Source organism: Haematobia irritans, chromosome 5 (assembly GCF_050003625.1).
Source record: "Haematobia irritans isolate KBUSLIRL chromosome 5, ASM5000362v1, whole genome shotgun sequence".
NCBI classification, from domain to species: domain Eukaryota; kingdom Metazoa; phylum Arthropoda; class Insecta; order Diptera; family Muscidae; genus Haematobia; species Haematobia irritans.
Window position 1 is genome coordinate 67,980,414 of NC_134401.1, and position 12,806 is coordinate 67,993,219.

The following is a 12,806-nucleotide window of genomic DNA, read 5'->3' on the forward strand; positions in this document are numbered from 1 at the left end:
GACTTTGATTTTTCGGCAAGCGATCTCGAAAAATCTTGTGTCACGGGAAACCAAGAGCAACCAAAAATTTTTGGGGAGAAATAAAAGTGGAAGGTGAAATCTATTTGAAGGGAAATCCAGAACATACCCGCATATGATTTGCAGATTTTCATTTTTCGGCAAGCGATTTCGAAAAATCTTATTTCATGGGAAATCTAGAACAAGCAAACATTTTTGGGGAAATCAAATTGAAAGGGAAATATATTTGCAGGGAAATCCAGAATAAACCATTCGGGTATATTTAATTAATCTATTTCTTTAGCAAAAGGCATATTTTATGTTCAATAGTCACTGAGAATTTAAAATTAGATAAAAGAATTTATAATCGGCTATGAATCGGCCTCCGAGGTAATGAAGCCGATCAACCAAATCTGAGGATTTTTTATAAATCATTTTTAGTAGCTTAACGTTGGTTGCAATTTTGTGGTGAAAGATAGATTTATCCCAAAAAGATGTATCACATGCCATAGTTGGTTCTACCAAATATGGTAGATTTTTTACTGTTTGGTAGAATTCTTGATGATTTGGTAGATTTTTCAAAATATTCCTCTTCAACTAAAATACACTTCAATTTTCTAAAGAAATAAATTTTTGAGAACATTTTCCATAGAAATAACATTTTGACAAAATTGCCTATAAATTAATATCTTTAAACTTTTAAATTTTCATGTTAGGTCATACTAGAGGTGTGCGCGAGACACGAAATTCTCGTGACACGTGAGTCGTGAACAAAATCCAAAGCAACTCTCGTGAATGGGACTAAAATAAAATGGAAAAAAATTTTAAGTTATTTTCACATCCCTATGTTCTCCAACCCATTGTTTATTCGTTTTATTTTAATAATTTGACATATATTTTGAAAATAGTATGTTCAGTCAGACCATATTCCAAATTAGGAGCGTTTACATTATAAAATTGACGTGTTTTGGAGAACTTGTGTTTTGAACTTGATTTTTTATAAGGACTGCGCGACTCGGTGGCTTCTTTGTATGACTGCGCGAGCTCTCGCTGTGATAAATAAACACAAGCACAGGGGTTCTCGCGAACCCCTTTTCAACAAGAAATTTTAAATTCTGAAGTGGTTACAAAATACACAAATTTACTAAGAATAACTAACAATTGACGAAGAAATTTTTAATTCAAAGAAAAAACTATTATTGAAAAAATATTGATACCTAGATAATCTGAAAGTAAAAACTTATTTGGTTATACGGCGTTTTCACCAAGCCTGTTTTGGGGTTTGAAATGTTTTTCCTTTAAAAGCAGTCCAAAACGAGTCGTTTTCCCCATACGAAACAAACAAGTTCAAAACACTAGTTTTCCTCAAAAATGCGAATAAGGCTTTGAAGAACACGGGGATGTGAAAATAATTTAAAACATTGCTTGCGGTCGTGGTATTTATCTAGTAGAATATATTTGAATTTAGGGTGAATGGGAATTTCTAGTTTCCATTGCAACTGTCAAACTAAAACAACTCGGTGTGGACTGTGAAATGTTTTCGAAAAACGAATGAGGAAAAATAGTCAGTGGGAACATAGCATTTGTTGTTACTTGCATTCAGAAGGAAGTTTTAACGAAATAAAAAAGCCAACAAAAGAAATGGGAAAATGAGTAGAGAAATGAAGAAGTCTGTGAGTGATGGAAATGTCAAAACAACAATCAGCTGGGCTCTACGAAATAACGCCCCAATGAAATAAGACCCCAAAGAGAAAATGAAATAAGGCCCCAAAAATTGGGGTATTTTTTCACAACGAAATAAATCCCCAAAACAAATATGAAATAAAGCCCCAAAATATGAAATAGCGTCCCAAATGTGTATGAAATAACACCTCAAAAATTTTGACCAAAAAATTCAGGATTTAACATTTTTTTATTTACCAAAAAAAATTAATTCAATAGAATTCAAAAAACGACAAATTTTGAAAAGCATACATATTAATTAAATTACTATAAATATTCAATACGTAAATAAGTATAAATCAAATTTTTATTCAAATTGTAAATCAATATATACATGAACATAGCTGCGCTATAAATTACAAAAATACTATTAAGGTGTCTTCGACCGGTTGGCGACAGTAAGGACAACTATATTTTTCCAAATTCTTGGATACTGCATTGGCTTGCAAAATTAAATTGCATTCAGAACAAATCTTTAAATGTTTACACGGCAATAAGATCACATTTGATTTCCTATCCCTGCAAACAATGCATTCATGTTCATTTGAATCATGGTGTGAAATTTCTGAAGCCTCATCTTCCGAAGTATCTTCATCTTCCTCAAAAATACTAATTTCTGGAGCCATATCGACACAAATTTTATTCCGTTCGTACACCATCCGGGATAAGAAAGTATCAGCCGTTATTTTTCCTTGTTTTAGCTGCAATGTGGATTCTTCGATTAGTCTGTGACGCAACGCGTCCTGTTTTTTTTTTTCGTTTGCACAGAGTTCCTCCACCCTCAACGCATTGTTCGACTGTCTACTTTTGAAGAATTCCTCGTTGCGTATGACGGCTACGAATTTAAAAAAGTCTCCACCTCTGTCAGCACTTCGTCCCAACACACCATTATAGGCTTCTACTGCCGAAGTAGTCCTGGTTTTTTGATTGTAAACGCTAAAATTTTTAGACCCAATCTGAAAAAGATTTTAAGAGTTATGGTGCAACTATATCATACTGGAGTAACTCAAAATAATCTATATCACACCTTTTGTATCCATTGCTTTCGTAGTAATTTAGAAATGGTAGGAATACACCTTCACTATCCATGAAAAATATCTTGCCTTTAATATCTCGAAAAGAGGTCCCAATGAGATTTGGTGGAAGGAGTGGAAGCGCCATTATTTTGTGGTATTCTGCAGAAGCTGGTTTCGAAGATTTTATATATTGTAAAAGCTGTTTGTGGCTCCGCATATTTCTTTTAATTGCTTGGCAGTAATGGAACCTATTAGTAATAAAAATATGTTAAATTTATTAGTGTTATCTGTAACGAAGAACTGCTTTTCGAAATATATAAATAAAACAGTATCGGACGATACAAAACTGGATTGATGTTTTATGGATGAGTTTTGAGAAATGTTTTTGCAAGTAAGAAAGACAATTTGGGCGATTGATTGACAAACTACATGTAAAAGTTGACATTTGATGAATATGTAGGCTAGAAAAAGAAAATTCGCGCGAATTTTCTTTTTCTAGCCTACATATTCATCAAATGTCAACTTTTACATGTAGTTTGTCAATCAATCGCCCAAATTGTCTTTCTTACTTGCAAAAACATTTCTCAAAACTCATCCATAAAACATCAATCCAAAAATATATGAATAAAGAGTATCGATAATATCTCATGTATTTCGATAGTCTTCTTTGAAACATATTCGACATTTACCAAACATACATTTTAAGAGTCGGAGGTGTTTAATAGAGAAAATTTGCCTCGACATAATTGATAAACATTATCAATTTAAAAATTATATATTTTAAACCCAATATTACTTACCAGCATCCAACCATCTTTATTCCAGGATAAACTTGTTTGATCGATTGTCTCAACGCTTCTCCATAATCTGTGATGACTACCGATGGTTCCATATTAAATATATTTTCCTTTATGTAGTGAAAAAGCGAATCATATATCTTTTTTGTTTTTCCATCCATTAATACAAAAAACATTGGAAATATCTAAAAGCATTAAAATAATTACAATTTGAAATGTTGAGTGCAATATAACTAACCTCATCAAAATATTCAATATATATCACTAAAAGTTGTTTGAAACAACCCTTTGGTACAATTTTGAAAGTGCCGTCAATTAAAATAGTTCTATTGGCAGGCAAAATATTTTCCCTGACTAGTTGCGTTGTTTTCAGTGAAGAAAAAATGCAAAATGAATACTTTTCCTCCGAAATACAGGCCGTAAAAAAATGTCGGGGACTCAATTCATCTTTAGTCTCGCCAAAATGTTTCCACACACTTTCAAAGTTGAACGCTTCAACCACTTCGATTGGGCGCTCTGGCGATGAAATGAAGTGTGGCCTGACTAAATATTGTAATCCTCTTTGGATCTTCGAGAAATTTATATTTTTCAACTTTCCTGGTTGCTAAAAATTTAAAAATATCTTATTAAACAAAAAATTGGGCTGTAAGGGAAAAATTTAATTTACCTCTCACAAGTTCTTCTATAGGCCGTGCGAATTTTGCTTATCGCAGTTTTTTCGTTTCCAAAAGTCGCAGCAAGCTCTTGACATGAATCTTTAATGTCTTTTAGAGCTTTAAATTCTGTATATACCTTCTCCTCGGTATCGTGATTATGTTCAACATAATTTTTAGCTTTCACACAGACACCATTGGGAAGCAAATTTACACGGGCTTTGCATGTTTTTTGTCTTCATTCGTATTTAATTATATCTTTATACACTGATTTTTTTTATATATATATTTTTGCCCTATAACATAAAGAAGTTCACTCGTTCTTCTTGCGCCCGAAATTATTTCGTAATTCATTTTTGAACTTGCACCGACCGAATCAAATTATGAACTGACTATCTTACTTATAACCTACCCATAACTTGAAAGGTTGTTGAGTATTTCTAACGGTAGAATTCTGGTAATTTTCTGTGATCTGCAAGTTTTAGTAGAATGAAATAAAGCCCCAAAAATATTTTTTTGGGATATTATTTCATTTTTTTATTTTGCGACTTTATTTCATTATGAAATAAAGCCTCAAAGAGAAAATGAAATAAGGCCCCAAAAAAAAGAAATAACACCCCAAAAAAAGTTGTTTTTGTTATCTGTATAAAACTTTGGGGCCTTATTTCATTTTCTCTTTGGGACTTTATTTCATTGGGGCGTTATTTCGTAGAGCCAATCAGCTGTGTTCTGAGACGGCGAAATCAGTGTTACCACCTATCAAAGCACAACTACACATGTATAAAAAGGACGCCATTTGAGAAAAAAAATGAAAAAAAAAATCAGAAAATTTATTTCTTAACTAATTCCTTGTTTATTAGTGTTTATGCCCTCTATTTTGAATTCATAAACGCACACATAAATATATGAAACTAACCAGTAAAAAAAGCGTCACCAAAACAGTAGTGAAAATGTTCTTTTTGGATCCGGAAGTGGTGTAAAATTGGCGCAGAAGCGATGAATTTAACATAGGCTTGTCATAGGACGGATGTCCACCATTTCAACACCCGTTGCACCGAACTTGCATCACTTCTTAAGGTGTGATCCGAATTCAGTGTTTTGAATGTGAAATAATTGTGTGATATTTTGCCAAATATAAAAATTTTATAATTTTTTGTGAGTTTTAATACATACTAAAGCTTGTTTGAAACGTTTGCTCTCAAATATTTAAAAAAATTCTCAATTTGTTTAAAAATGTGAAAGAATCGAGTTATACAAAATTGAATTAAAAGAACATCATGTTTAGTTAAAATAAAAAACATTTTTGGAGAACATTTTTGGAAGTGCTTTTAAGGTCATGCCATTAGAAGAACTTCAAACTGATATTGTTGTAGTCGGTGACTTTAATATGGATTGACGAACAAATTTTCTAGAATAACAAAGACGTGAAACCGATTATTCACTATGTGATAACAAACAGTTGTACACCAAAAATAAAACCAGAAAACATTCAGGAGCAAAGTCCGTGCTTAGACAGTAAAAATGTTCGAGATCCGTTTCAAAAATCAGTTAGTACGCGTGTCAACAAAAAATACTCAACGGTTTACTAAAAAATCTAAGAGAAAGTAAAAAAATGAAAGTGCCCGTGGCAATAAAGCAAGAAAAATCAGGTGAAGCTTCCGATAGCTACTGTGCAATAAAGAATCGATAAATAAGGAAGAAAATCAAGAATTTGGTCATTTAAGAAAGGCTATAGGAATATCGTTCTGTTATATTTAACAACGTAGAAACTATACAAAATTCTCATATAGCTAGCCAGTTTAAAAAAATGTAGATAGCATAAATGTGACAAATAAAATTAAACTTTTACCTCGAGCTTGAATTTAACTAAAAAGAAAACAAGGTATGTGACAAGAATATTTTTGGATTATTGGAAAAACACCATCATCACTACGATTAAAAAGAATTCAAACAAAATGGGAAGAACAGTTGGAGAAACTTATAGACGAAAACAGATACTATCAAGATACAACTTTGCGTTTCTGAACTACGTGAATTTTTCATTTTATGCGCCAGTCGAGTGTTGATTGTTGCTTAGAATGAACGAAGAATACGTAATTACTGTGTTTTGTGTTAATTTATTAATTCATAAGTGGCACTTATGTAAACATAAAAGAAGGGAAGTGTAATTGAAATATGTATTTGGTTTTTTGCTCTGCATTTTTCTATATTTTATCATTTATTTTTATTTGCAGTTAGATGATGTCTGCGTTTGTAAATTTGATGGGCACGGCGCAGATATGGAATGATTACTTATTGTTGAAATGGAACCAAATTAGAGTGTATAAAAATATGTGGTGTTGCTTGCACGATGTTATTAACACAAATAAACAAGGAATTAGTTAATAAATAAATAAAAAAGTTAATTTGGTGTTTCCTTTTCTCAAGTGGCCCCCTTTTTTCGTTTTGACCATGTTTTGTTAACTGGGAGAAAAACATTTTTGACGAAAACTATAACATTTTAGATCGTGACCATTGTACTTTAATTCAAACAAAATTCTTTTTATCAATATAATCACATTTCAGATGAGGACAATTATATTTTTTTAGAACTCTGTTCACTGAGCCAACATGGTTGCTGGTGAACATGTTACATAGCTCCTATCATATTATTTTCTTCTTCGAATATTATCGAGACAATCATGTTTCTTCTCTGCGCGGCAGTTGTTTTAACTTGTGGTCAGATTGTAAAGGTTTTGCGATCGAACTTTTCTTTTCCTATTTTAGCATTAAAGCAACCCTGAATTTTAGTATGTGTGGCCTTGTCATAAATCGTTAACTTCATCATAGAAAGACTAACCTCATTATTGCATTTATCGCCACCGGGAGCATATACAGAGAGGGGCAAAATTATTCAGAGAGAATTTTAATATAGCAAATAATGTGTAAAATAAAGGCAAATACCTAATCAATTGTTACTGTGGATGCTACTGCTACTCTAGCACTGTATCCAGCATACTTAGAGTTGTTTTGGAATGAATTCCCTTCCTTTACCATGGCTCACATTTATTGGGGTAAATCCTGCAAAGACAGAATTAGTTATGTACTGTAAGGATCGCAAAACTCCCACGGTTAGGCCAATTTCCTTAGACGTATTGAAATTCCCTTTGGCGAGTGTGCAAAATACCTTGGCGTTATTTTGGACAAGTAGCTGAACTTTAATATTGAAGAAAGGGCGAGTAAAGCAACGGTAGCTTTATATATATATATTTATATTATATATATATATATATATATATATATATATATATATATATATATATATATATATATATATATATATATATATATATATATATATATATATATATATATATATATATATATATATATATATATATATATATATATATATATATATATATATATATATATATATATATATATATATATATATATATATCCCTAAAAGTTGTCGTCTACAACCGTGCATCGAGCCAAAAAACGAGCCGGACTATCGACTTACAAGAAGGTAGTGACTCCAAATCGCCAAAGCGCGATCCCGGAGGCTGTACACGACGATGCTGACGAATTTTGACTGCGTGGTAATGGACGACGAAACCTACGTCAAAGCCGACTACAAGCAGCTTCCGGGACAGGAGTTTTATACGGCAAAAGGAAGGGGAAAGGTTGCAGATATTTTCAAGCACATAAAACTGTCAAAGTTCGCAAAGAAATATCTGGTTTGGCAAGCCATCTGTACCTGTGGCTTGAAAAGCAACATTTTCATAGCTCCCGGGACTGTCAACCAAGAAATTTACGTGAAAGAGTGTTTGAATAAACGTCTGCTGCCTTTCCTGAAGAAACACGGTTGTTCCGTACTGTTTTGGCCGGATTTGGCATCTTGCCATTACGGTAAAAAGGCCATGGAGTGGTACGCCGCCAACAACGTGCAGATGGTTCCCAAGGACAAGAACCCTCCCAACACGCCAGAGCTCCGCCCAATTGAGAAATACTGGGCTATGGTCAAGCGGAACCTAAAGAAGACCAACAAAAAACTGCTAAGGACGAGCAGCAGTTCAAGGCAAAGTGGCTTTCTGCGTCGAAGAAAGTGGACAAGGTGGCTGTACAAAATCTGGTGGCAGGTGTCAAGCGTGAGGCCCGGCAATTCGGATTTGGAAAAGCGAAAGCCTAACTGAATATTTTTCCTGAATTTTATACTAATTGAACTTGAAAAAGAAATTTAATTTGATTTTTTAAATAAACGATTTCACCGATTTACACGCGTTTTCCTTTGACCAAATTTTGACCGTATCACCCTTTAGACCACCATGGTGGTCGATTTTTCCCCCTTGGCTTCCCTCTAGGGCATGCAGCTTTCAGTGAGATGTGGAAGACCTTAGTAATCCTCTCCACTGCGTGTTCGATATCTTGCATAGTGCTCATATTTGTCGCGGTATTTCCGGTATCATCATATCGAACGATTCCCTATACCTATTCCAATCAGCTTTCCTAACATTTGGCGGAAATATGGTCTTTGAAGTATTTACGAACAGTCAATCTGAAACTGATGTAGCGATGATCTGAGAAGCTATGTTCCCTCAAAACTTGCCACTCAGATATCTCATCATTCAGTTCCGGAGAGGCCAATGTGACGTCCAACACCTCTTGCCTATTTTTGGTGACGAAGGTTGGTGCATCTCCCTTATTGCAAACTACCAGGTTAGTACGCAAAATAAACTCTGTTAGCGACTCTCCCCTTGCATTAGTATGACTACTTCCCCAAATACTATGATGTGCATTTGCATCGCATCCCATAATGAGTTTTGTCTTTGTTTTCAGTGACTCCTCAACTAAGGTCTTAACGGCACATGGAGGCATCTCCCTATCCTGTCCCATGTAGACCGAAGATACCCAGTATTTGCATTTGGATATCTCTAGACTGGCTACGACAGTGTCTGCATTGCTCAATGAAGGAAGCAGAAACAAGTTTAGTTCGTTTTTAGCAACTATACATGCTGGCTTTATATCTTTACCGGTATTATACAAAAGTTTGAAACCCTTAGTGCTTAATTCACAGATCTTGTTCTTATATATGTATGGTTCTTGAATAAGAACTATATCGATGTCTCCTTTCATCAGGAGAACTTTTAAGGCAGCACAAGCGGCCTTACAATTGTGAAGATTTATTTGGAGGAACCGTAGAACCATCCAAATTTTCAACAACCGCCGCTTCAATTGAGTCATCAAGGGCTTCCTCTTCACAGATCTCGGTGACTCTCGCAACAACCCGCGGTTCAGCTTTAGTGAGGTTTGAGCCTGTAGGGACTTCCCGCATACGATGTTCGTCAATGTCTGCAGTTTTTATGTCTCCTTCGGCTTCGCAAGAATTTTGTTCTTGGAATCCTTTGGCTGATCACTTTTGTATACCTTCATATCATGAAAGCCACAACTTACACGTCCTTGGGTCTGGACTAGATGTGGCAGCGACTCAATGTTCAATATAAACACCGCATATCGTCGTGGTCCATCAACCTCATCTAAACGACCAACCATCCAATCGGTGGTTGGAAGATCTGGGTTACATTCCTTTAGTCATTTTAGTATTGACTCAGGATCAGTAGGGTTTGCAGGTATCCATGCATGTGCTCTAGGTTTAGCCGGTATGTCTTTTCTATCGACTAACTCCAAAGCGGCTCCTTCCCAAACTTCACCAATTAGCATCAAAGCAGCTTTAAAGCAATACATAGACCTCTGGTCCGCAAATGCTATTAACTAATATCGTCCTTGATACCATCCAGCATCTTGCCGTCGAGGACTTGGTCCGATCTCAATTCACCCATATTTGGAACCATACAGTCCAATTATCCTTTATTAATGATAGCCATCACAAGGCTGTCTTTTACAACTGAGGCAAACTATCTTTGATCCCATTTAGAGGATGGCAGTTCACCCGGTGATCGCTCCCTTTTGCAGCTTCAAGAATGCTTAGCCGACAACGTGCTTGGGTCGAGAGATCCTAAATTCTTTAGGATCTGTCTGCGTTCTTTGAATCTCTTTCGTGAGGGATTACCTGCTTTTGATGTCTTTACCTTATGGAAGGTTCGTCTACAAGTCCAGTAATTGGGCCTAACTCTTGGTCACTGCCCAAATTTACAACTTCAGTCGATACCCGTCCACTGGGCTCTGAAGCTAGCAACCCAGTGGATGACTTTGAATTTCGCTGCATGGTGGTTTAATTTTCCACCACACGTGAAATTCGTAATAGGTACCTATTACTATGAAATAATCCGCTATTAAACAACACGTCCGTTCAGTTCGACGGTTGAGAAACGAAGTCTACGGTAACGCTAGCCGTGCACAACACACACATCATATGAGAGTGCTCTTATCACAGCAGATACAAGTAGAGCGCGCAGTAGACATCGATCAATCCATAAATCGAGCTTCTATGCAAAAATTCTTCACAAGGAAATAGCAAAAAACGGAACGGAGAACAACGTGCTGTGAGAAGCGTCGTCAGAGCAGTTATACAAAATACCAATCGTATTTCCTTTATGCGTCTTCCATTTAATTACGATCCGACAATTTATTATAATGTACATCCCAATATAATATGCAACATAAACCAAGTGCCAGAACCAGGAGAACCACCGGAACAATTAATTTCAATGGTGTCTGTTACAACACCAAAATCAAAGCCATGTAAAAGGTTATAATACTTGTTTCAAATGAAGAAATTATATAATTTTATTTGAGCTGTCAAATCCGCAATTATGAACCGATTTCGATAATTTTTTTGCTGGTTGTACAAGTTAATCCCTCTGTGAGTGTGCGAATATCTTTATAGTTTGAGCCCAACAACTTTTTTTTTTTTGCAAAATTTTAACAAAGAGTGGTCAAACCGGAAATTCTACATATTTAAGAGGAAAAAATTTTGTCCCTATGTACTTTAGGTTAAAAGTTTTAGACTCCAGAATTTGGAATTTCGAAAACTACAGAATTTTGATTCAAAGTGGCCAATTTAGAGATCTGATCATATCTAATTAGATCCACCAATTTTTTACATGGGTAAGTCAATATTGAGATCTGGTCCGATCTAATTCCGGAGCTATTCATATCTAATTGTATCAAATTAGATCTACTGTAGAAAACCGAATGTGTACTTCGGAGTACTAAGTCAGCCGTTTTCCGTTTAATTTTTCACTTACCATCCATATCTGGGAGATAGACCGCTACACCAACCTCAAGTTAGCGTCTGCCAATTCTCCTAATTATCTAGAGGGATAGTTGTCACACATGTCAAACTCATGCAGCATAAGAGGCATTTTGTCTTCTGTTTCCTTCGATTTAGCCGTTAAAATCAAGAAATAAACTGTAAAATACAAAAAATCAGTCATGGATATTATTAACACAACCAATGAATGTTTATTTAGAACATTTAATGGAAGACAAAACCAAATGTGTTTCAATTTTGGCTCTTTGCAAATATTCATAGCACCCATTCAAATATACGCAACATTAGTAAGAGTTTTCGATGTAAAACTCCTTTTAATTTGGAAAATGTTTGAATCATTAGCCCTAGTATGATATACGATTAAACCTACAAGCAATTTTGTAGGATACTATCCATGCAATCGGATAGCTACTTACGATTAGACGATGGTGTTGTAACTGCCCGTAAACTAAAGTTTTCGATAATAGCATTCGTGCGTTTTGTAAGCATTTGGATTGCGGAAGGAAGCAAAACAAAGACAAAACGTTTTTAATCCCTATATTTCCCTAGTATTGAGCATCAGCTACAAAAGTAACCACACATTTCGGTCATTTTTGGATTTATTTTGGGGTAAACGATTGAATGCAGGCGGCAAAGCATCAAGTCAATGGCCACGTGTGATATGCAATGTGGCCAATGCGTGTCGGACACACACCGCAGCGTTTTGGACAATACCTATTTGCAAGACCGCTGTACGATTGACCAACTTTGAATATGTCTTAAGCTTCCTTTGCATGCCGCCAGCAACGTAACCGCACATTGAAGTAAACTAGAGGATAAATAAGCAAGAATCTCACTTGGTATTTGCCAGGCATACTTGTTTGCAATGCCGCCCGCCATAGGAGTATTCATACATGCACATAGTACGGTCTGGTTACGAACTTATTGTATATTTCGCTCCTCTTGCCGTCTTGCAAGAGCTCTACGTTGGCAATCTTAAATGTTAATGTTTTTTTCACCCTCCCTCCCCACCTCCCTCCACCGTGACATTTAAAACCCTTTGAAACTGAACGTTTTACATTTTTGTGTTGCGGACTTTTGTTGATAATATCGACAGAATCTACAACTGCTTTCGGTGTAGCTTCTGGAATTCGGTGTTTACAAAAGGATGCCGATCATTCGTTAGGTTTATTTAATAGTAAATTTAAAATCTGCAGGAAGTAGCAATATTGAGTATGGTGAGTTGCATGGTGGCGGCAATGCCAGTCTAAAATACTTCTTCTTTCCCATTCTGATTTTACTTATTGTTCTAACTTTAAAACATTCTATGGCATTAATTACGCACATTCATCTCAACTACCTAACCTAAATTATAGATTAATATACTACTCATTATACAATCACTAGTCTATATTTCAAATATGTA

General features: G+C 35.2%; 2 protein-coding genes across 4 annotated transcripts in view; one reads left to right on the top strand and one right to left on the bottom strand.

The window, feature by feature from the left end:
* Positions 1-12,806, top strand: part of bs (serum response factor blistered) — a 207,448-nt gene that overhangs the window by 61,331 nt on the left and 133,311 nt on the right. The window lies entirely within an intron of this gene.
* LOC142240781 (uncharacterized) overlaps positions 1-12,806 on the bottom strand; it is a 64,075-nt gene that overhangs the window by 5,284 nt on the left and 45,985 nt on the right. Inside the window, exons 2-5 of one of the 2 annotated variants that reach the window (XM_075312508.1) lie at positions 11,376-11,539; positions 3,536-3,717; positions 2,747-2,983; positions 1,891-2,675 (exon numbers count right to left, since the gene is read on the bottom strand). In XM_075312508.1, the coding sequence (XP_075168623.1) occupies positions 2,618-2,675; positions 2,747-2,983; positions 3,536-3,717; positions 11,376-11,378 (480 nt within the window). In that variant the 5' untranslated portion in view covers positions 11,379-11,539 and the 3' untranslated portion in view covers positions 1,891-2,617. Of the gene's footprint in view, positions 1-1,890; positions 2,676-2,746; positions 2,984-3,535; positions 3,718-11,375; positions 11,540-12,806 lie in introns of those variants that run through there. The other variant, XR_012723387.1, reaches the window with a different exon arrangement.